This window comes from Enoplosus armatus, chromosome 5 (assembly GCF_043641665.1).
Source record: "Enoplosus armatus isolate fEnoArm2 chromosome 5, fEnoArm2.hap1, whole genome shotgun sequence".
NCBI lineage: Eukaryota > Metazoa > Chordata > Actinopteri > Centrarchiformes > Enoplosidae > Enoplosus > Enoplosus armatus.
This window is the reverse complement of record NC_092184.1, coordinates 12716485-12743932: the sequence shown is the minus strand read 5'-3', so window position 1 is coordinate 12743932 and position 27448 is coordinate 12716485. Positions and strand designations below refer to the sequence as shown.

The window sequence follows — 27448 nt, the reverse complement described above, 5'->3', positions numbered from 1 at the left end:
AAAATATACTACAATAAAAACAGGGACAATAAGGAGTAGAGTGTCTAATATAAGCTAGTGCAGCTGAGTGCAGCTTTGCAAATGTTTTGTATACAATGACTGTGTGTTTATACATGATGGGTGTTAACTTTAATATGTGTGAGTCCATGTCTGTCTGTGTGTGTACTTGAATTGAATATTCCTCTGGAGTTTATATTTTGCACAAGCAATCACATTTTCTTGCCTAACGGATACAAATGTGAGAGTTACTGTCTCCCAGGAAGCTAGCTGAGCCTGGGCCTGTTTTGACAGTAAATAAGCTAATAGGCAAATGTCATGGCTATTAAATGAGTTAAGCCCGATCGATGTCAACTCCGGGGCAGAGGTATATAAATTTATTTCAAATGAGACACCAACTGACACCAATAAAACAAGTAATCTGTTAGCATCTGTCTGCAGAAACGGGGGACTGGTGTGGGTTTGTGAACGTGGATGTGTGTGTGTGTGTGTGTGCGCGTGTGCATCAAGAGGCAGTGGGAGGGAAAGCGAGGGATGACATAGAGTGAGGGTGGGAAAAAGGGATTAAGGGGGGGTAGAGGTGGAGGCATGGATGAAGCCGTCACTTCGCTTTGTGAGATTCTTGGCGGTGAGAGATGAGAGAATGATCTCCCACGCAGGCTGCAGGAGTGCTTACACTAACACTTTCCCTCCGCCTGGGCCCCAGAAAAGGAGGGGGAAAAGTGCAAACATGTCGCAGAGATAGAAACAGATCAATGCCCACAAACTGTTAGCAAACAAATACAACCACAGACACACAAACTTGTATTAGCACAGCCCAAGCATAGATGATGTAATGTGTTTTTATGTAATATATCCTTTTCTACTCATTTCTACTGACAGTTCTTCTCTTCTCTTCTCTTAACTATCCATCACTGAAATCATTTCATTAGTGTTCAGGCAGCCCGGCAGCAGTTTCTTTGTAATGTCAGGCACAGCACTGAAGCATTTCATCTTCATTCTCATCTCAACACTTAAGCTTTGATCCCTGGTTTGTGTCTCTGAATAAAACTCACCAAAACCATCCCAGAGGGTCACACTCAGCTGCGAATCACGGGGATCCACTCAAGCAACAAAGTCAGCACGTACGGATGCTCACATGCAAATGCACACTTATACGCTTAAGCACACGTTCACGTCACACTACAAGAGATCATAGTTTCAAAGCTAAATACAGCAAATGACGCAAGCTTCCTAATAATAATCTACATTTATGTTAAGAAAAAACACCACTGAAATCCACCTTGTGTCTATTACAGCTTGCAGATCTTCACAGGTCTTGTCTCTCTCCGGTGTCCAAGACCTCATCTGTATTCAAAAACGCCGCAAATCAGTTATTAGGTATTTTTCTCAAATTCACCCTGATGAGTGGACATGCAGAAGGTTAAGTTTGGCCTGGAGGTAAGTTAGAAACGTGGCTTGCACTACTATTAGTACTGCCCTCAGTGTCTCCCCTTAAACATGTTTAAGCATTTCATGCTTTTTTTGATGACAATATTTCAAGTTGTATTAAAGGGTGTTACACACAGAGTTAGATGACAATATCTATGCCATTCTTATATCTGTACACTAAATATGAAGCTACACCTGGGATAAAAAATACGTCTTATCGTCATTGTGCAGTTGCCTGGTAAATAGTGGAGACTCAAGGAAGTCACTGCACCTGGCCAAGAAATAGTCCTGCACATAACCCCCGTAAAACCACTGATGTCATTTTTACACTTGGTTTTTGAACTGTTTAAACAAACAAGATATAATGTGGTAATTAGTGAGTTTTAGAGATGCCGGTAGGTGGACAGAGCCAGGCTAGCTGTTTACCATTTCCAGTATTAATGCTAGGCTAAGCTAAGCTAAGTTAACTGTCTCCTGGCTGTAGCTTCATATTTAATGGACAGACATGAAAGTGGTAGGCATATTTCACAAACACCTTCACATCATCACCTTTAATTCAATTCAAATTAATAATTTTACAGCTGCATATCACATAATGACCACACCTGAGGGGATTTCATAGCATCACAGATCATTACTTACTGCCAGGTGCTGAGATGTTGTGGCTTTCAAATGCTCACACACTGTTCATGTTGTTACTCACAACCTCACAGCCAACATCTTACATAATCATCTACATAGTAGCCCCCGCAGGTCAGCCAGCATACCGCAGGAGTGTGTTCAGAACAGTCAGGTCTATTGATTTACTATCAACGGGCCAGGCATTACCAGAGCAGGACATGTAGGGCCTTGCCCTTCTGTGTATAAATAATGCATTTAGACCTAGGGTTACAGCAGGCTTGAGCCCAGCACTGCTGGACAACGGCAATATATGGAAGACACACACAGAAAGAAGTAAGAGACAACTTGACATTGATAAAAAACAGAGTTGAATTCTGGGAGGTGCTATCAGAAAAACATCCTCGCTCCACACTCTCGCTCCATGTTAGAGTAGATTAGGCAGAAAAACCTCAGTGTGTGCTGCAGTGTCTTATATATCCTGTGTGTGTGGCTATTTGTGTGTGTGTAGTGTTCAATATTAGTGCCATGAAATATGCATGAAGTATGTTTGAACCCCCCCCCCCCCCCCCCCCCCTACAGGCCAGTAGCAAGGTCCTTCAAGCCCACATGAGCTCACCTGAACACACACACACGCACACAAACACACAGATACAATGTGGCACCCTGGCCTTACACTGATGAATGCCTGTCCTTCAGAGAGCACAACAGCCACAGGAGAGTGGTACAGCGTAAATGAGGACAGACAAAGAGCAAAAGAAAAGGCGACGTAAGAAAAGAAAAGAAGAGGTGGAGGCAAGAGGAGTGGAGAGGGCAGTATGAGAGAGACTTTAAGCCACATTTGGCAGACTTTCCGTTTTCAGTAACATAGGATTACTGTGCACATTATGTCCAGTATGAACTCTGGCTAGAATATTGCTGTCGGTGGGCTTTTTTAAATATCTTTTCTTATTTGTATTATTAATAATTTAAACATATTTAGTTTGTATTTATGTACTTTTTATTGTTGACGATACCTACCTGAAAGGTAACCAGAAATATGTGTGCATCTTGCAGAATGATATCACAGCCAATCATATTATCTCTGTCTGTTGATGCTGGAAGAAGTTTTCAAATCTTTTATAAAATCATATGTTTTGTATCTAAAATCTTAGTTTGTAAAGTAACTAGTAACTATAGCTGTCAGATAAATGTAGTGGAGTAAAAAGTACAATATTTCCCAATGAAATGTTGTGGAGTAGTGGTATAAAGTAGCATAAAATGGAAATACTCAAGCAAAGTACTTAAAATGTATATTTAAGTACATTAGTTGAGTAAATGTACTTAGTTACATTCAACCACAGGTGTTGATCAAGGCCACCCAGACCCTATTAAAAGGTGGGGGCAGGAGGTGGGCATAGAAGCCACATATACCAAGTCACTACTGCATTGACGGGGTTGGACGGGTGGTTGCTATAATACATCATTTAGTATTTCCAAAATAGATAATATTGAAAAAAAGGAAAGCAAGAGGGAAGAGATGGAGGAGGGGAGGGGGGATTCTTTGTCATCTTGGTTTTTAAGTTACAGTAACTTTCTAATTAGGAAGACATTCACCGCTGTGCTAATGAACAACAAACTCCTTCAAGCAGAACAAACAACCTAAAAACAAACCATACACATGCACACACACGCACAGTCTCACCAGGACACCAGCCCATCTGTTTGCTTTGGGAATCTTGCTCTCCTCTAGCCCTGCTTAAAAAGAGAGTGGGAAGAAAAGCATCCCACACACACTAGTGAGTATGCAGACATGACATCATATTTTTCTGTGCTGAGTATCTGCAAAGAGCGTGGGCAGGCGTGTGTGCGCGGGTAGCTTGTGTGTCTCACTGTGATTACTACACTGCGAGAGCCAACGCAGACTGAGAAACCAGCAGAGCAGACTGTGCATGTGTGCGTTTGTTTGTGTCTGTGTGCCCTTGTCTGTCACTTAGAACTTGAGGCGATCTAAAGGCATCTTTTTGCATCTCCGCATTCATCTCCTTATCTCTGAACCAACCCCACCCCCAACTTTGTTTCTTTCTCCCTCCTTCTCTTCTCACTATTTATGTGCTGCTCATACAGTCATTTTTTCTCTGGCTTTTGTTTGGCTGCCATGCCCTGTGAGCACTGTTTAATTCTCCCCTGCGCTCCCTCGGGAGCAGGAAGGGGTGAGGAGGTGGGGGGGGGGGGGGGGGGGGGGGGTGAGATGAGGGAGGACAAGGGCAGAGGCACTTCATTAATCAATCAACCAGCTTTGAAAATTTACCTAATTAACGGCTAATTACAGATCTGGGCACAGTGCCAGCTGGCATCCCATCCACCTCTACCAATACAACCCCGTGGTCCCTCAGATGACACTAGAGGTAAACACCCCTCCCTCATTCCCTCCTTTGCTCTCTTCTTCATTAGTCTATCCATCCATGCATCCACTCGCCCATTCCTTTTCCCTCCTCTGCAGAAACAACAGATCACAGCCGATAACTCAGACTACATAGCAGATAACTTAAAGGTGTCTAGATCTCTCGGCACCTGCCTCACTCTCAGGTCGCACCATATGGCCGTCTGTTTGGATTTTCTTTGGGCGGTCTTACCGGGGAAATATTGGTGGTCATCACAGGGACCTGGAGGCTCTCGTAAGATGCCGTCTCGCCCAGATGATGGCTGGTACGGTTCTTGTCTTGTCCCTGCCAGCTCCCTCTGCGTGACGTGCTTGCACGCCAGGCCCGCTGGATCCTGGGAACACAAGTGGACAACATACGTATATCAGTGACATCTACATCCAAAAACCAAAGTACTTTGGGGCATCCAGGGTTTTTAGAAAATAAAAGTCATGATAATTTGCATAGACAATGTTAGGCAGCATTTCCAAGGCTCAGATGGGCATTCAACTCTATAGGTTGAATTATTATTACAAAATGTGAGAAACTGAAATTAAACTAAAAATATCTGGTTCGTTGATTTAAAAAATAAGTCAAAAAAGGGGCAAGCCTGTGTATATGCAAAAAATAAAATAAGGAGCAAAGTCAACCACAACCGCCAAGGAGCAATTCCATGACAAATGTCCAGTCACTGAGCTTTTTAGAAACCTGATAACACATTCGGCAGTTTGGGGTCAATTGTGGTTCAATTTGGATAAATTCAGCAACTATGGTACAATGCTTTGCAGCTCTGCCTGGCTTCTTCTCCACTGCAATGGCGACTAAGGCTCAGCACCCATGTATAGCAACTCGTCACACCAAACTGACTGACAGAAAAAAAACATAATTTCTTAGATATGAAGTTAAAGTAATTTAAATTGATGGCCATTACATCAACACTACGGTATTGTTAAATTATCAAGTAGACTCCAGTATTTGATGTTGATAAACATTCAGGATGTCTCTAAAACAACCCTTTGAAATGGGAATTTACAGTAGTAAAAGACAACAGCTCCTCATGCTTTGACAGATAAGATACAGTCGTTTTTAAATAAATAAAATTGATGGGAAATACATATAACAGGTAAATATATCTAGTGTTTTGTATTGTAGAATAAATCATTGGCCTCATTATTATTATTATAGAAACAGCGTGATAAATGGTGTCACCATGGACCATTTCTCATTTCCCTCTCAGTTTCTCCTTCTGAGCTCTTTTTTTCTCAACTTTGTCTGTTTTTTTTCCCCTTTAGATTTTGCTCACACACTTTCCTGACCCACCCCCACCTATGTAACCCCTGTTCTCAACTGCGCGGATCGCTCTCTTCCGTCTCTCACTTTCCACTCTCTTTCATCCCTGTAGTAACTCGCCAACACCAGGGTCCAGGATAGAGTGTAGGATCAATTACCCAATGGAGAAACACATTCACCTCCAGTGAAGCAGAGAGACAGCTGAGCGAAATAGAACAAACTGAATTAAGCCATAACTCCTAGCTCCAAAACCAATACCTTTCCCCATTTTCTCCACTTTTATTCTCACTTTGCTCCTTCTATCTCTCCATCCACCCCCTCCCCCCTCCACACTTCCGGTTCCACTGCCACTTTTTTCTATCTGTCTCACCTTTCTACACCCCAATCATGTTAACTCTACACAGAAACATTGGCTCTCTCTTCTCTATCCTCGAGTTTCAAGGAAGTGAAAGCCTGAGGCGAGAGCTGTCCTTCCCTGTTACGCCTATAAAAGTGTGGGTCCATGTTTAAGTAAAATTGTGTTAGATGGCAGTCTTGGATGGTTCACGCACTCAAAAGTGCACTCTGACCCCGACTCCGAAACCTAATCAGAGGGAAGATTGAATTAAAGCCACACATAAATTGATCTCTCCCACACAACAAACATAATGCCCCTTTGAGGTCATAGGTAACGTCGGTGACACTCAATGTGAAATTGATTAAAAATGTAGAAAAGAAACAGATATTTGGAACAGAAAAAACAATCCTACAGATACACAAATGAGCCACACAAACTCACACAATGGCCTTGATCTCCAGGTGCTGTTGCTGCTCACGACGATGAGGGCTATTGTCATCCTCTTCCTCACTCCTACGAGGACGGCTTCTGTGATAATAACAAGAAAAGACAGACAAACAGAAATATGAGGTCAGAAACAATGAAAACAACTTGTATTCTAAACAATTCATGAGTTTATATGTATATTCAAATGAAATTGGAAGTCACAGCATAATAAGTACTTCTTTAACATGGTACAGTTTATGACAAAGAGGAAGGCCTTGTTATGGCAGAATAAGGGTCTAACAAGGGCTTTACATTACAGTATACCATACTCATTGTAGATTGAGTGCTATCCATAAAATATGATGATTTTTTTCATGTAACAGTAGTGACACTACTGTGTAGTGTCTTACCTCTCCACTTTGGGAACTGCTTGCCCTCCGCTGTGGTTGCAGTAGCGATGATACCTCTTCACTTCTTCCTGCAGAGTGAAAAGCACCAACATGGCAACAAGGTTTTTAATTCTCAAGAATATGACACAGGAGGAGCTCTGCTTCAATAAGGTACAATAATAAATCTGCAGCATTTCGTGTATGTGTAATTGCTTCTCCACCCACGCATACTGTCTGTCTGGCAGAGCTGCATAACTAAGCCAAAACAGAGGAAAACTGCTCTTTTTTATGATTTCTTTCTGTTATCTGTTTATTAACCTTAAGCGTGGCATCTACTCTGGGTCTGTTAACATAGGTATAAATAATCATAAACACACATAGTGGTGGGGAAAAAAACAAATGGCTGTGTGTATGCTATTGCTGATGCATAACAGCATGCGTGTGCTCTGCAGGTGCCAGCCAGACAGACAGACAGCGGCTGCAGGGCAGGAGGTGAGGTCCATCTCAGCAGCTTTGCCATAAAGCTAAATGGGACTGGACAGATGGATGTGCTCCCAAAGCAGCAAAGCAGCTCCACTCCATCTCCAGTATTCACTCATCTCTCTGTTAGCCAGCAGGGTGCAAGCTGTGAGCATTTGTTTGTGTTCGTGTTCATGTGCTTGTCTCAAGGGTGTAGGGATACATTCAGCTCAAAGATCAGTACGATACTGGATCAAATGACTACAGTGCGTGAGATGAGAAAGGTGACCCTCGTGGCGATGCACCCACAGAAATTACCACCCGACTCAGCAGTTCCCCTCAGCTGTAAGGAGCGTTTCAGTGTCTTTTAGCTCAGTGTTTTGGTTTTACGGCCTGCAACTTTACTATTTTGTCTCACTGCTCTCGTAATCCTACAGCTGCAGGAGGCTGCTGTTTTCAAGGAAAAAGCTCTGATGAACCCTCTGTACGCTACCTGCCCAGCGCCAAACGGCTGGTGAACACAGCAGAGCATGTAGCAACTCAAGAGCCAAATATCTCCCTCAAAAGTTGGTGAAAAGAGAGCAAAAAAAAAGAACCATTCTTCTGTCTAGATGAGAATGAAGCAAATGAGTACCATTCGCCAACCACAGCTCATGGCCATAAACCTCAATTTTATACAGCAAAGCCAGTAGGGATTATGTGTTCAGAATGCCAGGCAAAAGGCCAATAAGGGTTTAAAATATAACTGTATCAACAAGTGTTGTGCTGTAATGACTGTAGAATCCATCCAGATGCTCAAGCTAAAATAAGTCTCCGTGACAAATGACAGTGGTGGGGTTTAATTTGCGAGTGAAAATAAATAAGTGACAGAAATGTCTAATTTAAAGCCACAGTAATACATCTTAATGGCATTATAATGACCAGTTGTGTACTTACACTACAGATTGAACATTAAGAGCATTAATACTATGATTCAAACATGGACCATCACATTAATTGTTTCTTTTCCTTTCAGTTTTCAAAGCCTCCTGTTGATCTTTTTTTTTGCAGCTGCCATCATTGTTTAGTCATTTTTTACAGCTACTATCTTTTGTGTGTTTACAACAACCATAATGTCTTGGGTCTCTGGACCGGATAAAAAGCCCTAAAGTTATATGAGAGGAAGAGAAATGCTAAGGGAGCAACACAACTGCAGCTGATGACAGAAGAAACACATTACCTGTAGCCTATAGGGTTCATGACACTATTAAATCAATAGCTGAATACATGATTGCATAAAAACGGGGATGTTAACAGAACGCTCTTCTGCTAGGCATGTACACAGCTTAAAGGGATTATTTTCAATATCAAAATAAGGGCAATCAATTGACTGAAAGGCTGGGGAAGGTGAAGTAGACAGTAATAAGCATTATGTCACTGAAAAATGAGAGAAGGGATGGAAAACAACAGCACATAGCAGAAAGTCTGCTGCCCTTTAATTTATGAGTTATTAAAATCATAATTTCTCAGAGTCCTAGTTCTATCACAGAGATCGATGGCAGGCATGGCTGAATGTCCACACTGAAACACACATACACACACAAAGACAAAAGCTTATTCCCTTGAGAGTGTGTGAGAGATGGTCAGCTCCTTGTGCCCTCAGTGGTTTCTCAGTGAGATAAACTCCCACACACATACAAGCACAAGACATGCACCTGAGTGCACTAAGAGAACAAACACGCCTGCATGCACACATACCAACACACGCGCACATCAATCTGATCTCAGAGGATTTGATTGCAGCGTGGTGATGCGCTGAACCATCTGCATCAGACTATTGGCTGTTTGGCGGCAGCTCGACTTGCCGATCAGCCCGGGGAAATGTCCAATCAGGAGAAGAGCCGCGGAGATGCTCGTTAATCGCAACATTGGAAATCAATTTACATGCGCAGTGCGTGCAAGGAGTAATATGGAAGTCAACATTTACTCTTTCGCCCGAGTCCCTGAGTACAAAAAAGAGCCCGCGGAGAGATGTAGGTGTTACTGATGTGTTCGTGTGATTACATGATTTGAAATGCTACTTTCTCCTAGTGTTATGGCTATGGGGCAAATCAAGTGATTTCTACCAAGGGAAATGGATGCATTTATGTCATTCGGCTCAAACCTTTAAATCCTATTCGAGCAGAGAGGAGGGTAAGAAAAGCAGGAGAGAGAACCAAAAAGATACTTTGGAGGTTTAAATTGACAAAGAATCAAAGTGAGAAACTTTTATTGACTAAGAAGTGCAGTGAGAAAGCAGTTTCATTCTGATCAGATAACAGCATATACGGACCTAAACATTCACACAATATCCAGGTTGCTGCAGTTACACAGTCATCAATACCAGGCTGGAGCAGGAGGTGTAAGCCGACCAAGGAGGCTTGCATCACGCACACATACAGATGCAAGGTTAATTTCATACCTGCAAGTAAGCAGTTCATCATATAATTCAGACAGACCTATTTCTTTTAAAGCCATACACAGGTTTTATAGGTATGATTCAAAAGGAAGTGGCTCTCCTAGAAGACCCATTCAAAGCATGCCAGGGTTGCACCAGTGATTGTTTTCATTATCAATGAATCTCTTGATCTTTGCCTTGTTCCATCTAGAAAATGTAAAAAAAAAAAGGGGGAAAAATATACCTCACATGTTCTCAGAGCTTAAGGTTAAAGTGCTTGTTTTGTCAGACCAACAGCCCATAACTTAAAAGTATCCAATTTACAATGATATGAAAAGAGAGAAAGGCATCAAATCCTCACATTGGAGAAGCTGGAACGAGCCAACGCTTGACATTTCTGCTTGATAAATGAGGATTGATCCGTCATAAAAAAAAAATTGCAGTCGATTCATTTTCTGCTGATTTTGGCTAACTGATTAATCACTTCTGCATTAATGCACACAGAATGCATACAATACGAGTCTTCAAACCTACATGTGTTGAGCCGATGGTACCGCAGTGAAGACTGTTGAGATGTTGGAAAGAAGGTATCAGGGACGTACATTGAGGGAAGCAAGAGGCTATCGATAAGAAGGAGGAGGAGGCCATATGTTTATTCTAAATTGGGAGAAGAGAAGAAGAAGAGAAAGACAGCCCGAGAAGTGTGGAGGTGGGTGGGGTGTGACGAGTAGAGATGAAGGAGGTGTGAGAGTGAGAAAATGACCATGCAGTCTATCTATCAAAATGCAAAATGGAGCGCTTGGGACTATTCCCTCTGCTACTATTAACCAATAGGGTGCTGCTCTGGTTAACATATGGTGAGGGAGGGAGTGAGAGCATGTTGACACGCACATATGCCCATCATCGGTGAGGGAGCTTCTTTCAGTGATCAAAGACTAAGCTCACTCACTTAGACCAAACCAGCCTTCCAAGACGGGATAACGGGACGGGATGGAAATGACTACAAAATTGTCAGGAGTGCGTGCGTGTTTGTGGGCGCGCATGTGTGCATCCATGCATGCGTCTTTTGGAGGAGTTTAATTTTAGGGGGGGGGGGGGAGTGCATTTCATTCTTTTTTTCCTGTGGCATTGAACCAGAGCACACATGCACATATATACATACACACACACACACACAGAGGATATATATCTCTTCGTCATATGACCGTGGCGGGCCAAGAGACACCTATCTGTCAGCATGCAGGCTCATCTCGCTCCCGCACAGGTTATTACAACTCAATCGTGGCAGCGTTTGAGTGAGCTGGTGCAAACAACACTCAGCACAGCTCTGTCCCCGCTGGGGGAGAGACGATAATGCACTTCTGAAATATGACACCCTTCTCTGGCACCACTCTCCCACTATGTACGTCCTTCTATATATATATTACAGAACGCCATGTCTGTGTCGGAGTCCCACGGTTTGTGATGGTGAACTGGCACTGCCCTCTCCTATGATACTGGGTCTGAGTGACACCCGTGTATGCTGGATTTCTGCTCCTGTTGAGCACAAACAGTCCATTAAGAAGGTGGCACACTGGGACATTTTCTCTGCATGTTCGCTGAATTAGGAGCAACAAGGGGCTTCATGCATGATATTGATGAATGAGATCAAGATTAAAGCTGCAAGTGCTGTGTCAACAATGTCACCCTATAGGTCCCACTGTATATTTCATGCTTAACCCCATTACACGTGACCCCCTTTGGCATGCTGTTTAAATAAGCTCTGTGTAAAATGGTTAACAACATGGGCCTGTGGCCGTAAAATTCAGCTGTCCCATTGATTATGGGGTAATAGCTGGATAGATTAATGTGTTTCTCAGGGGGTTCACGCCTCGACAATGAATCTGAGTCGCTCACACCGACACAGCATGTGAAACAGCCTCCACATCCAATAACCTGCATTTCTATCCTCACTCATATTTCACACGGCAATTCCGGGTTAGTCCTTCACCAAGCGTCTTCGTGTCCTCCTCGGCAGTATGAACCACCTCTGACATGGCGTCTCACAGAGTTAAGCTGGATCAATTTGGAAAATGTCATTTTTTGGGAAAGCGATAATGAAATTCAACTGTCAGGTGGTGCAGTGGAAACGGATTGGAACCAATCTGGAGTCAAAATGAGAAAGCTTAGGTGAACATGCAATGAACGAGTATATGTGTGTGTGAGAGTGCGTGTGTGTTGCACCATCATAAATAGGCCTATTGCAGAGTTGCTGTGGAACAGTGCTTTCAGAGCTCACATGCTCAATATCCCCAGCCGCCGATAATGCGCAACATTACATCACTGGCATTAAATATTCAGAAGCTCAATACAACCAGGTGAACTTTGTGCACCTACGCTCATCCAGGCGCACAAAGGAAACATCACACGCGTCTGTTCAAGATGATTCTAGCAAAACTGATCCACAATGTGAAAGTCAATTACGAAAACCGCTCTCCTCAAACTGTCTGAGTTTCTAAAGCATACATTATCCCTATGCATGAGCTCTGGTCTCAACTTGAAGAGGGGGGCATGCCACCTCAGTCAGCGGAGCAGTTCAGCGGTGCCCTCACTGTGCCCTGCTGATAACTAAGTCATTTATAGCGGGAGGTACAACATGTAGTATTAATGAGACCTTTTCAGCTGCAGCCATGACAAAAATCTTTAAGTGGCCTCGAGCCCACATGAAAAAAAAAAAGAAGCAATTTCCCAAACCATATTGAATTCAGCCAACTGTGCCATTTGAATGGGTGAAGGAAGCAAATTCACAACAGTTAGGGTTACTACATGCAGGGTGAGGGGGGGTAGTTTTGTTAATACAGTAGGTTTCACTGTCCGTGGTGCTGATACTTCTCTGTTGTCTCTCCAGCTGCTAAACCTATGAGGGATAGTTGCCTAAGCGTTGTCATACTGCAGATAATCATAGCTCTCTTTAGATGTCATGTATGTAAGGTCTATGGACTTCTTTCCACCCCCCCCCCTCCCCTTAGGAGAGACTTTGCCTCTGATCAGTATAAGCTTCAACTTACTGCTCCTAAAAGAAAACCAGAAAGTGAATTACATCATTGCTGAAATGTTCCCTCACCAACAGAGAAGATACCATCAGCCATCAGCATTATTTTCCCAGAGAGGTAGAGAACCATCTACAATCCAGTTTACAGTAATGAGTCTGTTAGACTGTCTGTAACGCTCTCTTGTGAATGCCTCTTACCTGGTTAGTAATGCACAGGGCAAGGTGTTTCCTCTCCCGAGCCACAGCCAGACTCCCGCTGCGCAGCCTCGCCTCCTCTCCCTGGTACATGCTTCTGGAAGGACACCGCTCAAGTTAAGACACGAAAACTCACAAATACGAGATTATGCCATGAGCCCTCAGTACATGCACAGTCTGTACTCGTCTCTGTCCAGCTGCAGAGAGTGCCGTTATGCAGGATTGTATCACTCATCAGTGCGTGTCGAAGCAGCCTCTGCTGGAGCTTCTCGTTTATCCTAAATGAACACAGTTGCCATATATTTATGACCGGGATCAGTCGGTGGATGTGACACTGACCTGTACGTGCCGTTCCTCAGCATGACGAGCTCTCCGTCTCTCCCTCTCCGCGGTCAGACAGAGATGAAGTGAACACTTTGAGTCGGGAGCAGCCGGAGAGAGACCAGACTTGGAAAATTCTCGCAGCCAATGGGACGCTGAGCGTGTGCGCCTTCTTATACAGCGCCCACCGCGCGCGTGTTGACGGTGTATCGTTTAATTTGGCAATCGGCTTTCATCACAGCATTAATCATTCTGCGCGCCTTCTCTCTGGGGGAGGGCAATCAGCATACTACGGTATCTCAGTCTATTATGCCAGGCTTTTGAAATGCCTCCCTGTGTGTGCCAATCTATTTGCTCATATCCCAGATATGGCGTTATAATGGTTTTTACATCACACAGGTGTGGGCTGGGAACAGGAGGGGACGCGCAAGTTGAACAAACAACATTTTGGCCCTATGTGTTAACGAGGCACACGTCATCCTCATACAGGGTAAGCTGCGGACAGGTGAGGTGTCAGGAGAGCTGATCCATCTGTTAGTTAAGGTTAAGGGACTGGGCCTCCAAACTTGAGCTGATGAATGGCGGCCTTCCAAATCTGTCCAGTGACCAACTACTACCAAAGGATCCTTCTACCAGTGTCCTACAGCCTGGTGTTTCTGCTGGGCTTGGGTTTAAACGGCGCCCTGCTGTGGTGTGTGTGCTGCCGGACGCGCCGCTGGAGCAGCACGGACGTCTACATGACCAACCTCGCCGTGGCGGACCTCCTCTACGTGCTGGCCTTGCCCCCCCTCATCATCAGCAATGCCATGGGCGGCCTGTGGCCCTTCGGCAACATCATCTGCAAAACCGTCAGGTTTTTCTTTTTCGTCAACCTCCACTGCAGCATGATGTTTCTCACCTGCGTCAGCGCGCACCGCTTCCTCGGAGTGTGCTTCCCCATCGCCGCCGTGCGCCTCAGGACCAAAAAACTCGCAATCTTTGCGTCGGGCTCGGTTTGGATCCTGGCCACTGCAGAGATTTTACCAACACTGGTCTTTGCGCACACGGGTGTGATTAACAACATGACAGTATGCTTTGAAATGACTAACCCTGGGCAATTTAAGGTTTACTTCCCCTATGGGCTGTTTTTAGCCATAGTGGGCTTTCTGATCCCATTCCTCGTCGTGATCACCTGCTACTGCTCCATGATGAAGATGCTTTATTGCAGGGCCGCGGACAGCATCTCTAATGCCAGGACAGCCCGTATGCGCAACAAGTCCCTGTACACCCTCTTAGTCGTGTGTCTCATGTTTGTGGTGTGCTTTGTGCCTTATCACATTGCTCGGACCGTCTACTTGTTTGTGAGGGTGTACATGCCCGGGGACTGTCGTCTTCTGAACGTGGTCATGATCTCCTACAAGGTCTGGAAGCCCGTGGTCAGCTTCAACTGCTGCGCAAATCCCCTGCTCTACTTCAGGGGCTGCGATAAGCACCGCCAGAAGCTCCGGGCCTGGCTGTGGAGGAGGAAGAAGAGAGTGCAGCCCAGCGTGTGTCTGGTGGATGAAGGCAGCACTAACCGGACCGGAGGGTAGAGAGCATCCATCAGAGGTCTCGTGAATCCATAAGGGACTTTCATCATGAGTCAGCGGGCAGTAGTAACACCAGGACACTACCAACACAAGCCTACAAGCTGTGTTTAATAACTCGTTTTATTATTTTGAATAAAAAAATATGTATTTGGTAACATTCAACAGGTCACAGAAGTCACTGACTTGTGAGATATACTTTTTACACTATGATTTATTCTAACTGATTGCAGCCTATAAAACCTGAAGGAAAATGAAAAGTAAGAAAGTAACTGCAAATACTGAGCCTGCTAAAGGCTATTATGAAGGTTATTAAAAGCAATGATAGTGCGGCCAGAGGTGACATTAAACATTTGAGGGAATTGGTGCCCTCTGTCGTTTGCTGAGGGTTCAGTCTCAAAACAGCACCATAAAGCACCAGTCCAATTTTATGTGACAGTCTCCCGGAGAGAAACACTCCAGTTGTGTGGTTTCTATAAAAAGACACAACACCTCATGTGTGAACAGCAAATAACTGAAGATCCAAAAATAATCTCCATGGTGATCATAATTGAAGGCAGGAAACAGTCTAAATACCCAGAACAGCAGCCAGTCACGTGAAGGTTAAAAATACCCTGAAGGTAAGAAGTGCTACAACATCTTGTTCAGAAAGGGACATCCTCTTTGGTTTAGTGCATACTTGTCCGGAGCCACAGAGTGACAATGTTGGAGGAGCAGACAGCTGAATGAAGGCCATCATTTCAGAACACTCCTGTGGGCAAGTGATGACAGATGGGTTGAGCAGTGGTCTGGGAGCTGAGAGCAGAGAGGGAAAAGGAAGATTGAGTGAAGGGGGGAAAAAAAGACCACAGTTAAAATAGAAGAGTTACTTGTGTTTAATTATACAGGGTAGCAGTAAAACTCAACCCTCCTGGCCTTCTTTAAAAGAAAAATGTATCCCAGTGTCAAGATTAGAGGCTGAATGAATTAATAAATGGATTTCTGTTTGAATTCTGTCTAATCGTAAGTAGTGTGTGTGTGTGTGTGCATACCTGTGCGCCCAGCCTGGAGAGGTACCGGTTGCGTAAGCCAAAAGCAGACATGGGTGCTAGTCTAGCAAGCTCACCCTCTGTCAGTTTACTGGGTCGCCTTTTAATCCTGCAGGAATAATAACGTCGCCATCTTTATCATGGTATCATGAGCACAGTTTTTATTAATGTTGCCAACAGGATTAATCACCCGCAGTCTGTTGCTAAAGGCTGAAGGTGCTGGGGGGGGGGGGGGGCTACTGCAGAAAAAAGGTTGTACAATAACAGAGAACTCAAATGCTTTCAGGGACTTGTTTAATTAAATGTCATTGTTCCATGAACAATCTGGTAACAAATGTGACTCACTTGTACAGAAGTTACAAGTTTACTTTTAATTTGACTGTCTTTGATTGTATGATGGATCTTCTGTCATTTCTCAATCATAATTTCTTGTACACAGCTCCATAACAGTCAACACTTGGTAGTTTAACACAAATATTTTCAGTTAAGCAAAGACTTCACTGCTGCCACAACACCATTGTGCAAATGAGTGACCGGTGAGGAGAGCAGCATGTGGCTGTCTGCATGACACTGTGGTCATTTTAATGTGCAATCACAACATTTTAACTTCAATGCTACTGACCGTCTTCTTACATGTGTTGGGCTATGATTGAAAAACAGGCCACACGAAGCATCACTTATGGGTGTGGTCAGAAAGGTGCCTTTTAGCACTTGCAACCATACCAAACAGTGATGTCACAGTGTATTGACACACCGTAGAGTACACTTCTGCATCACTGGAGCAAAGTGAGAAGTTAAACTACGGGAGGTCAACAAGGTTTTAAGAGTGTTAAGTTACTCTTAATATTTGGTGCCCAACCGAGGTAGTGAATGTTTATCATCCACAGTCTGCGAAGCCGATAACAACACAGGGAGACAAATCTCTTTCCACATTACTGGAATGGTGAGACTTAAACAGAGTGCATGAATATTTTGTCTCACTGTTCAGATGAAGCAAGAAACAATTCGGGGCAATGCTACCAACAAGTTAATTACCTGAGCTTGATAAATGAGCAAAACGCACTCTACAAAACATAATTTATATGTGGAACTGATTCTTTAAAAGGTCACATTAATAAAACAGTTTGTAAAAAGTTGAAAACGTGAATATCATTACACGGGTAAATGCATTCAAAAGTGGGCCTCTCTCTTTTTCTTATCATTATAATAATCTACCATTTGATGATGCAACAGAAAACACATTTTTATGAACCACCGAAACCAGTGAAGAGCAGATAAAGGAATTAAGAAATAAAAGAATTGAGCAATAAAGATTAAACAATAAAGAGCTATGCTCTTTTTGAGATTATCCAACATAAAAGGTCAATGACGCATATGATTAAAATTGAATATGAACTCACTCTTCTAAGAGGAGTCCAGTAAGGAAGAGTTTGGCTGGCAATTATTGTGAATGCTGACAACTGATATGTACATAAATGAACTGCTGAGTTGTCTGCAATAAGGCAAGTAACAGAGTCCTGCTGAAAACTATTTGTAAAAAGAAACATATAAAAACATTTAAAACATCCACAGTTACCCCTATATACATATGAAACAATTCAATTAATATAGGATCCTATATTGTGTAATAAAATCGAGCTCTATTCAACAAGGATATAGGTACCTTTCCACAGAGTCTCATCTTATGCTGAACATTTAAAAAGGTTAAAACACTTTCCATCTTAACTTTCTTCTGTAAATTACAAAACCTCTTGTTGAAGTTTGACACACACACAAGAGTCAGTGGAGGGTGAATTTTGGAGAAGATGAAGTCAGTATGAGAAGTCAGTCATTTGTCAGTGTCCTGATAAGGACATAGTGAGCTATTAACACAGTGTTGCTTATGTAATAGCCAGGGCCAGACAGTCAGTCCTGGTGGGAAGAGCCACAGATGACAGCACTGGGTGGAGTCAGTAGCGCAGTCCCGCCCCAAGGCAGTTGATTGACAGCTCTGGGTTGGACAATGCAGCCTGCTGGCTCTGAAGCCCAGGACTATGTGTGTTCCATCAGCATCATCATCATCTGGAAAATATCAGTTACAGCACGGACCAGATAATATTAGTCTTTATTTTCACACAGCATACACCACATGGAACATAGAACATACTGTGTATGTATAGTACTCAGACTAGATTAATGAACAGAGAGACAGAGAGATAGAAACAGATGTGACCTCAATGCCTGCTCATTGTGACCAATGTCACATGACAAGAATGAGAACAGAAAGTAATCATACCCAACAGGAGAACTTGTGTGGTTTGTGCTTTTGTATCAAACACAAAACAAACCAACCGCAGGTGATGCACTATTGACATGCAACAGTCTTTATGTATAATTTTGAAACCCAAAACCTAACCATTTCCTCCATAAGACATATTTTCTGTCTTTCTGTTCATATAAAGGTTTTTTCACGTGAGCACTTTGCCACCACCTGAGAGGACGAGTTAAGCCTTGAGTTAAGCCTTTAAATAAAGCAAAGTGAAACACGGCACAGGTTTTCTCGTTAAATTTGAATACTTGAATAAAAATAAAATTGACAGTGATTATTGACACAGTGTACCAGCAGGGCCGTGAGCAGGTTTGCTGTAACAACCACTCAAGAATAAATCAAAGCCCAATCAGCCAACGTATCAATGATCACGTGACTCATTACACTCCTGAACCTTGTAAACTATTAAAACTGGGAGTCGTGGATATACAATAAAATGAAGCATGACTCTGCAACTCCGCATGCGAGTCATGTGGTTGGAGTGTAGAATATGGGATCAAAGAACAAATCCATAAACATATCACTTGAGAGTCACTTATCGTCACATTGAAAATCATGCTCAGTCTGTTAAATCTTTTTTTCTTCTCTCAGTTAGACTGGACGGAATAGAAAGTATTTCAGTAGATTTGAATTAAATTGACTGCAGAAGGTTCAGCTAAGGACACATCCAGAGAAAATTAGTACAGGAGCTCTTACATGTGTTCCTATCCAAAATGCCTGTGCCACTTGATTATATGAGTGGGTTGTTTATTATGTTTCTGAGATGGTTGTCTAATTGCTGATCAAGTGGGTGGGAAAGCAGTGATGGAGGGTGAGTGGTCAAAGCTACTCACTCTGCGGCTGAAGTGGCATCTTTCAGGAGTTTGGCTCTGGCTGCAGCTGACCGGTTCAAATCTCCTCCTGGTGCAAGAGAGGGAGACAGGGAGATTAAGAAGTGAGTGAGTCGGGTGGTAAGGAGACGGGTGTGCTGAAGAGCGACAGAGTAAAGTGAAGAGAAAGTCACACGAGAAAAGAAGGTAGAGGGGTATCTGAGAGAATGTGGAGGGGGAAAGCTGAGAGGAGTGAAGCAGTGGGAGAGTTCAAGGCTCCAGTCTTCTCTTACCTCTGAAATAATCCACAAAGTACAGCGTCACCACTGCCATCAGTGCAACTGCAAGGAAGAAGGGGGGAAAAACAATGAGGGAAATCACTGACGGTGTCACTCAAAAATGTCTAACAGGAGTTTAAAAGACTATATTGTCATAAACCCACACACAAACAGACAGAAAATACTAACGGCAAATGCAGGCGCAGAAAAACACTTCCAAAACCAGGTATCCTCTGGTGTCTAGGATGGCTCCTGCTGCCATGGCAATGAGAGCAAGCCCCAGGTTCTGGATCGACTGCATGCTGGTGGACGAAGGCAGAGGGTCAACATCAGTGTCAAAGGAAAAACAACAACAATAATAATTAAGTCATAACTGTGTATAACTGTGATTATGTATGACATGATCGGTCATAACATCACCATTACAGGTACATACAAGCCATAGGCCGTTCCCAGCTGATGCTCAGGTACCACAAAGGCCACCATGGGCCACAGAGCGCAGGCCAGTAAGGAGTAGGAGAAACCCAGCAGGGACTGGAAAACAAGCAAGAACACATATGCTGTCACTACTTTAAATATTCTAGGGCTCTCCACAGAATTCATGGGTATGATGTACTACCTAAAATAGCTTGTATGTTGTGTGACAAAATGGTATTAGAATATGCATTTAGCATCCTATTCTGGATATAGAGGAATGGTGCTACAGAAAAATATGTGTATTCCATTCTTAAAGAAAAACCTGTTGTTCAGATACATATTCAACTCCTACTGCTATCCAGTAGTTTTTACATTAAACAGAAATACAATTAGTGTTTTAATTTCTTTATATGCAAACATCAATTATCCCTACCAACTAAAGCTGGAAGTACACTCCACATTGGACAGCAAATCAGTGGGTTAGTGACTACAAGTAGGATAAAAGTTCAGCAATAACTTTAAAGTCACTTTGTATTTTGAGGAACTTGTATCTCCGCCCACGGTGACTCAGTTCTTCCATGTAGCTTGGACACCATTAATGTACTGACGTCTATTGACAGTGTAATTCACCCTACGACTGTTCATGAATGTACTAACTAAACTTTTGCTGGAGTGTAGTGCATAAGGCATTACCATGGCGATCCACGGGTTCCAGAAGGTGAAGGCCAGCATCATGTGAGCGGTGAGCGTGGCGACCACAGCAATTATTACCCAAACCACATTCCTCCCCGTCTTATCAACCATAAAGCCCAGAACAGGAGATGCAGGGGCTGAGATGATGTACACAATACTACAGAGATAGAGAATGGCATGAAGGATGAATGCTAAAGAGACCATAAACTCCCCATACTGTTAAAGTGTGACTATGCCTCAACAACTACACTCAACAGGTTTCATTTTTCTGACTGGAATCTAAACAAATCTAAACTTTAAGGTCTTCTGGCATGTTCCCAGTTTCAGATAGCTGAGCATTTCCCAGCTTAAACCCTGCTGTTACAACACTGGATAAGTAATTGGGCCAGTCATCCATTGGAATGAAAAAAATAACCCCACGAAGAAATAGCAAGATAAATCAGCAACTGCAGACTATAATGGTGTAAGTGCCTTAAGATACACCGGTCTCAATGGCCTATTACACCTGATCTGAGTTACCTGTTCACAGCTCTGGCTTCAGCTGGGGAGAAGTTGAATTTTTCAATGAAGAACAACCTGTAAATAAAAAGACGAGATGATGGGCTCACTGTACTGAATGCAGCTCAGCCTTTATATTGATGTGACCACAAGAGGAGGAGAAATCGAGTGGACTCCTGCAGCAGGTGGCTCTGATTCTTCCATACATCGTTTTCTGCTCCATTTGCATAACAACTATTTGCTCTGTAAGCACTGGCCCTCTGTGGAAAAACCACGTCAGCTGCTAAGTGATTTGAGAGTGCCTTTCAGTGAACGAAATGCAGGTTGTGATAGCTTCAATTGGTTTCTTTCACTGCAAACCCATTTGTCAAACCTCTTTCCATTTCTGACTGCCCTTGCCCTCCCTTTGCTGCTCAATGACAGCAACGCATTGTGAGGTTGCACTGTTGAATCTTTCCTCAGACACAGGCATTGTACTGATTTAATGGGGGTTATCTACTTAATTCATCCCACACGATTTAACCATACCATCTTGTTTGTGAATTATTATTTTTCTTTACTCAAGGATGAGTAAAGACCAAGATTTTTTCATCAAGTAGTAAACCAAATATGCTGTGCCCTGGTTTCAGCAAACAAAGCCCCTCTTTTCAGAATTAATAAATGGTTAAAACATCTTTCAATTTTCTGTTGGAGTAAATGTTTGTTTATCAGAAACCTTGTAGGTAATTGGCAATTGTTCAAATCTTACACATGGAGGATAAGTGAGTTTTTGTTATTGTCAACAAATCCCATGAAAAGATGAAATTCAGCAATTAATTGATCCTATTAAACTGCTTAATACTATTAAGTATCGTCTGTGTATCCACAGCCTGATCTACGTTATTACCCTGTGCCAGACCTCTACTGTTGTCCAAAAGCTAGCCTCACTGTTGCACTGGGCGACATGTTCCCTCATTACAATGAACATGGGCACTGTCGTTTTGTTTTTGTTGAGTCAATCCCACATACACTGTCCTGCTGCCACATACAGTGTACTCACAAGAGCACCATATGTGTAGTAATCCGCAGCTGAAAATAGTCTACACCATTTACTCCTGCTGAGGCAGTGTTTGCTGAAAACTACAGAACCCAGCTGTTTTAGGGAATTACTCAATCTCTGTTTTTAAATTTCAAATTTGTGGTTACGGTCTCATTGTGGGATTTGTTTTTTTGTTATTTACAAAAATACACTCAGTAGCCACTTTAATAGATACCTCCTGTACAATCTAATGCAATCCAATAACACAGTCCTGTCATAAACATCTATCTTTACGAAGCTCATAATGTTATTCAGTTATATGTTTTTTAGTGAGGTCGTAGTTGAAAGTGGTGTTGTACTGGACTACATTATATTGAGAGTTGTTTCTAATGCTTTGCTCTCCCTATTTACATACAAGATACATTCCAGTAGAACACCACCACTGACTATGACATTAATGCTAAAACATACTGAACTGACTCCTCTATGACAGTGTCAACAACATTACAGGCATCATAGAAGATCTTAATGGCAGACCAGTTGTATTGTATTGCTTCAGACTGTACATGTGTACTTAATAAAGTGGCCACTGAGTGTATAATATAATAAAATATATACAACATGAGCATAAAAGTATACTTAGAATAAATACAATGTACAAATGAATACCATGGATTCAGATGGCCTCGTGATATATGCTGAAAATTTAATGAGAAAGTAAATGTGTGTGTGTGTGTGAGATGGCACTGATGCAATACTCACTGTCCCAGTCCAATAAAGGGGAAAACAGCGACATAGTAGCACACACAAACGATGAAGATGAGCCACAGGGTGAAGGGGAAGTCTTTCACGTCTGTCAGCTTGATCACCTCACCTAATATGCAAGATTAACACACACATGCAGATCACCTTCAGTGCATTATTTGCTTTCAACAAGTGTGAAAGAAGACAACTGCTTCTCTGAGAAAACAAAAAGCCATTAGTTCTAAAGGGGAAATGATACACACTGAATTGAATTGAACTCTCCCTGTGATTACAAAGAAGCCACAACAGAGAAAGTGCTGAAGCCAATGAACTGTCTGGCCAGAATGTCAATTTTAGGCAGATAACAAAAACAAAACGTGGCCCTGTCGTGGTACACATTCACTGTGAAGAAGCACTCGTAGTTATTGACAGGTGAGGCCAAAGAGGAAAAACAAAAGACAAATCAAGACTTAGAATCAGTACCTGTTTTGCCTTCTTCTTTGTGGAGGATCTTTTCTGCTCTTTTGTCAAGGAATGCCAACACCAGGGCACAGGTTAGTGAAAACAGGCACGTTACAGAGGCTGAGGAGCGAAAAAAAGAAAAGAAATTAGAGACATAAATAAATATGGAGACCAAAAGGAAAGTCGGGAAATGTAAGTTACAGTTAAACTTTGGTTCAAACTAGGATGCATGATGACTGCTGATTGTTCATATGAATTTATCTCAAATGGTCAGTTCCGTTTAAAGTTTAATCTACGGTGAAGTGGAGACAGAATGGAGAAGAAAACACACAAGTGCAAGGTGTGCAAAAGTGGTAGCACTTTTAGCATAACTAAGAAGTAACTGGAGAAAATTATAAGAACTGACACTTCTGCTAACTCTTGTGACTCATCAGTAGCAGCCGGCAGCACTTTTAGTTCTCTATATCACTTCTCTCTGTCTCTCTCTCTCTCTCTCTCTCTGGCTGTGTTATCCGAGATCATTAGTTACGGAGAAGCGATCTAGTATCTCTAGCGGAGACAAAGATACAACACACGTAACTTGAGTCTTAATGTTTGGCCAATTTCACGTCTTCTCCTTGTGTGAAGCAGATACCCTCAGCTAAAGCAAAAGCATCTGATATTTACCTATCATGAGTGATGTGCCAAGTGCGGTGTGTCCAGGAGAGCCAACAAGGGCAGTGACTTTGCTGTACACCCAGCCCATGATGTTCATGTTCACTGTGCTGCCCTTGAGACGAGTGGAGAGGAGCGTGAACGGATTTAAGGCATAACTTCACTGCATCAGTAACATGTATCTTGTGTAATCGGCTCATTCACCATGATTACAGTCAAGAAAAGCATTAACATGTTATTTGAAAGCATGTATAACTTCATGTTCTGTTACCAGTCGAGCCATGCTCAGCTGAAGGCCAAACACCAGATTGAGCTCCTTTCCTTTGAACCAGTTGACTGCATAGGTGTTCTGGGCCACAGCCAAGGACTCGCCTCCGATACTACCCAGGCAGAGAAGACAGGGAGGGGGGGCATGTAAGACAAACCTCAGCCTAAGATTTTCTTTTCACGGTAGAAGGTCTATGACCAATTTTGGGTAGACTATTCAGGTGAAAGATACCAGCTGTGTGGTGATATCGTGCATATATGGGTGCAGAGAACTGGCTACTGGTATGTAAATGTGTTACATTATGTTGGGAAAATTAATAGGTTCTCTCACCCAAATACAAAACGGCCAACTTCCATCAGCCAGAAACGATTCACCAAAGCTCCAGTAGCAAATATTACCTTTGCAGAGTGGAAAAAGTTAAAATACAACTATCCGATTGCCATCCCTTTTCTGTACCTATTGATTCCTATTTAGATAGATATAAATACAGAATGCCAGTTTTCTTTGATAGATTACCTTTCACATCTAGATTTTAAAGCAAACCAACCTGTCCAACACAGACAAAGAGCGAAAAGATGATGGTTCCCAGCCTATAAAAACAAAACAACGAAAGATGACAACTCTTTCACTTTCACTTTCGGTGAATATACATAATAAACACATACTGAACTCAAAACAGATGTGACTTTTCTGTGTGTGTTCTTTGTACCTGATGCCAAAAACCCTGTCAAGCAGGAATCCCCCAAAGAAGCAGAGAACCACATTGGGCCAAGAGTACCAGGCATACAGCTGCATGAACTTTGCAGTGTTGAGGTTCAGATCCTGGTACAGTCAGGGAGGAAGCACATCAGGTTTTTGTCAGTCACACCAACTACTCAAATGTTGTGTGAAAGACAGGGTATATATAGTGTGTGGACTGGTAAATTTGACTGTTTTGATTGGATTATTATGCCGATTTCACTCTGTGCACAGATGCTCCCCTAAACGCAGAAGCCGACTCTGTCTTTTCTGGGATAAATGTGAATTGTTCCATACATGGCATAATACTCGGGTGTACAACTTTGCATTTACAGAGTGTGAATTACCTGGATGACTTGAGTTTGAAGTGCAGCCGGGTTGTCATAACAGAAGTAGCTTCCTGGAACACATTTACTACATTAACAGACTTCACACATAATGCTTTTTTTTTTTTGAGTCATGAGTCAAAAACACTACGAGCTTCATTTTAACCAAATGTAACTTGTTTAACTTAGTCCCAAATTTGCACAATAACCATTCAGGATGCTTTGGGGAAGTTAGGGCTTTTTGTCGCTCACCGAATCCCAAGAAGCACATGAATGCCAGGACCACCACTCGGTGCAGTAGGTGGCTGGGGTCGCAGATAGGCGCCAGCGGTCTGCCGGGTCCCCTGGCTGTCTGTCTTCCGGTTAACGACCCGTCGTCCTCGTCTCCCAACAGGCTCCGCCGCTCTTCATAGTCCGCCATGTTCGTTTGTTTGGGATTCGCTGAGGGAAAAGTTGACGGCAGCGAGGAAGACGTAGTTCGATCACATGACCCGGCAGGCGCATCACGTGGTGTTAGTCTCGTAGCTTGTAGCCTTAAGCATCCGGTGTTTATGGCGGCGCGTGTCTGCCGAGAAGTTCGAGCACCTCGCGGGGGCGCGCACAGCGAAAGCGTCAAGATATTTCAATGAAGGACAACTTCACTCAGTCCCCAGTGATGGCAGACGGTTAGTAGTCGATGCTACGAAATGCATTATTGGATTAGCTAGAAATACGCAGTTGCACTGCATTTCCCAGAAACAACAGAGTTTTAAAAATGAGTCATGGAATCTCGTAATTAGGAGATTATATCTCCTAATTATGAGAAAATACGAGATGAAAAATGCATTTCTCTCTTGAGAAAATGAACCAGATTTCAGTGGTTTGTTTTGACTCTTGTAGATTTGATAAAAACCTACCTTGCTTACTTTTGGAACAGAAAAAAGGGTTATAGAAATGTTGCCTGGAGACAGAAAATGGTAGGTACGGTGGTTGTTTATTTACTGTAAGAAATAATACACATGTAACATCGACACAATTATCATAGTTCATTAATTCACTCAACTTAGTTCCACTCAATATTTTTCCCCTGGTCATCCAAGCCTGTGTGTCTGCCAGCTTTTGGGGGTTATTTTACCCCCTAGTGGCCAAAATGGATTATTGCAGATTTTAAGGACCTCAAGGTCCTCAGACTGGCTTTTCTTTCTACTTTGCCTTGATGAATGTCAAAGTTAAGGCTACCGTCGTTCTTGCAGGTTGTTGAGTTCTAGCTCTGTTTGTGAGTTGTGTTTAATGTAAATTTGTGTATCTGTAATGATCTAAAATGCACATCCTCCATTTCAACTAAAGTGTTTGAGAAGAGTGAGGTAAGCCAGTTCAATTTCACTTTTTTGTTCAGTCACTGGTCGTTTGAACAATCTGTCAAAATGTCTTTTTTGACCTAAAGCTTAGGTCTAAACCCTAATAAGCTGCCTATAAGCCAATTCTCCAGGGCGGCTTGAATTGAAACTGTTTAGAAACCTTCGCTGATTGGCATCACTGACATGTAGACTTGACAGGTGTCTCTGACATGCAGGCTGTACCACCTTGTTTCAGTAGGTCCTCCGCATCCAGTTATAAGAAACTGTCATTCCCCACCTCAACCTGCCCCCTATTTATCTGGCTCTTTTCTGTCTCCAACTTGTGTCTGTGCATAATGCTAGGCAACACTATCTCCAGGGTTTATTTAATTTCCATGAATGTCATTTAGAATTTCTCATAATTCACTACTGCAGGGTCATCTGTCAGAGGATTTAATCTGAGGGTGACGAACGGGCCTTCCCCCGGCTGCAGTTGCCGCTCCGACCGCTCTGTAGCTCATTAATTTCCTGCACAAATATCAGCTTCTGTCGTAGCCGACAGAGGGTGGGATGGAGGAAGATCATATTTCATTATTACATTAATCAGACCCACATGCGGACATGATTGTAAATCAGGTGGGAGGTGACATTAATCCTGCAGAACCAGTTTGTGAATATCCTGAAACCCGTCTTCGGGGTGTTGCAGTGTTGGAAAAAGTCAATTTATTCTAGTTCTATTTTTTTTTTCTCCTCTTGTTCGATTCAAAAATTAATGACGCAATAATACCGCTGCAATATTGTGAAAGGTCATATGCCCTACTTGCAAATGCTTGCAGCTTTGCTGGGTGTTGTTAGATTTCGTGTACATTCAGTGTTATCAAACACTTAATCTCCAGTAGACCAATGTGAGTCTGCAGTTCCTATCTGTCAATAGCTCAGTAATTATCAAAAGTGTCTCAGATACTGATCGCCACTAATGGTAAATAAAAAGATAAGTAAGCATAATCATCTCTA

At 42.8% G+C, this 27448-nt stretch overlaps 3 protein-coding genes across 3 annotated transcripts in view; 1 reads left to right on the top strand and 2 right to left on the bottom strand.

Annotated features, from left to right (window-relative positions):
* The window catches only part of schip1 (schwannomin interacting protein 1), a 197249-nt gene extending 183896 nt beyond the window's left edge, over positions 1-13353 (bottom strand). Inside the window, exons 1-5 of the mRNA XM_070905346.1 lie at positions 13331-13353; positions 12995-13088; positions 6912-6979; positions 6517-6603; positions 4662-4803 (exon numbers count right to left, since the gene is read on the bottom strand). Of these exons, the coding sequence (XP_070761447.1) occupies positions 4662-4803; positions 6517-6603; positions 6912-6979; positions 12995-13088; positions 13331-13353 (414 nt within the window). The remainder of the gene's footprint in view (positions 1-4661; positions 4804-6516; positions 6604-6911; positions 6980-12994; positions 13089-13330) is intronic.
* Positions 13354-13890: 537 nt separating this feature from the next.
* Positions 13891-14883, top strand: LOC139285899 (P2Y purinoceptor 3-like). Its single transcript, XM_070906572.1, has one exon. The coding sequence runs from the start codon at positions 13891-13893 to the stop codon at positions 14881-14883; it is 993 nt and encodes a 330-aa protein (XP_070762673.1).
* A 729-nt stretch (positions 14884-15612) lies between these two features.
* mfsd1 (major facilitator superfamily domain containing 1) lies at positions 15613-25554 on the bottom strand. The gene is made up of 17 exons (XM_070905415.1): positions 25371-25554; positions 25140-25192; positions 24764-24876; positions 24602-24644; positions 24385-24452; positions 24058-24166; positions 23799-23901; positions 23154-23252; positions 22689-22800; positions 20930-20986; positions 20411-20567; positions 19737-19834; positions 19490-19602; positions 19316-19363; positions 19047-19113; positions 15909-16014; positions 15613-15672 (listed from the first exon to the last, which is right to left on the bottom strand). The coding sequence occupies exons 1-17, from the start codon at positions 25537-25539 to the stop codon at positions 15613-15615; spliced, it is 1575 nt and encodes a 524-aa protein (XP_070761516.1). The 5' UTR covers positions 25540-25554.
* Positions 25555-27448: the final 1894 nt, after the last annotated feature.

Bases quoted from the DNA above. Each gene is read 5' to 3' on its own strand.
- mfsd1 (XM_070905415.1), bottom strand. From the start codon at position 25,539: ATGGCGGACTATGAAGAGCGGCGGAGCCTGTTGGGAGACGAGGACGAC. The intron at 24,167-24,384 runs GTGAGAGAACCT...CTGCCTGGGTAG, and splicing joins GTTGGCCGTTTTGTATTTGG to TATCGGAGGCGAGTCCTTGG. The intron at 15,673-15,908 runs GTATGCACACAC...CTCTGCTCTCAG, and splicing joins TCTCCAGGCTGGGCGCACAG to CTCCCAGACCACTGCTCAAC.
- LOC139285899 (XM_070906572.1), top strand. From the start codon at position 13,891: ATGGCGGCCTTCCAAATCTGTCCAGTGACCAACTACTACCAAAGGATC.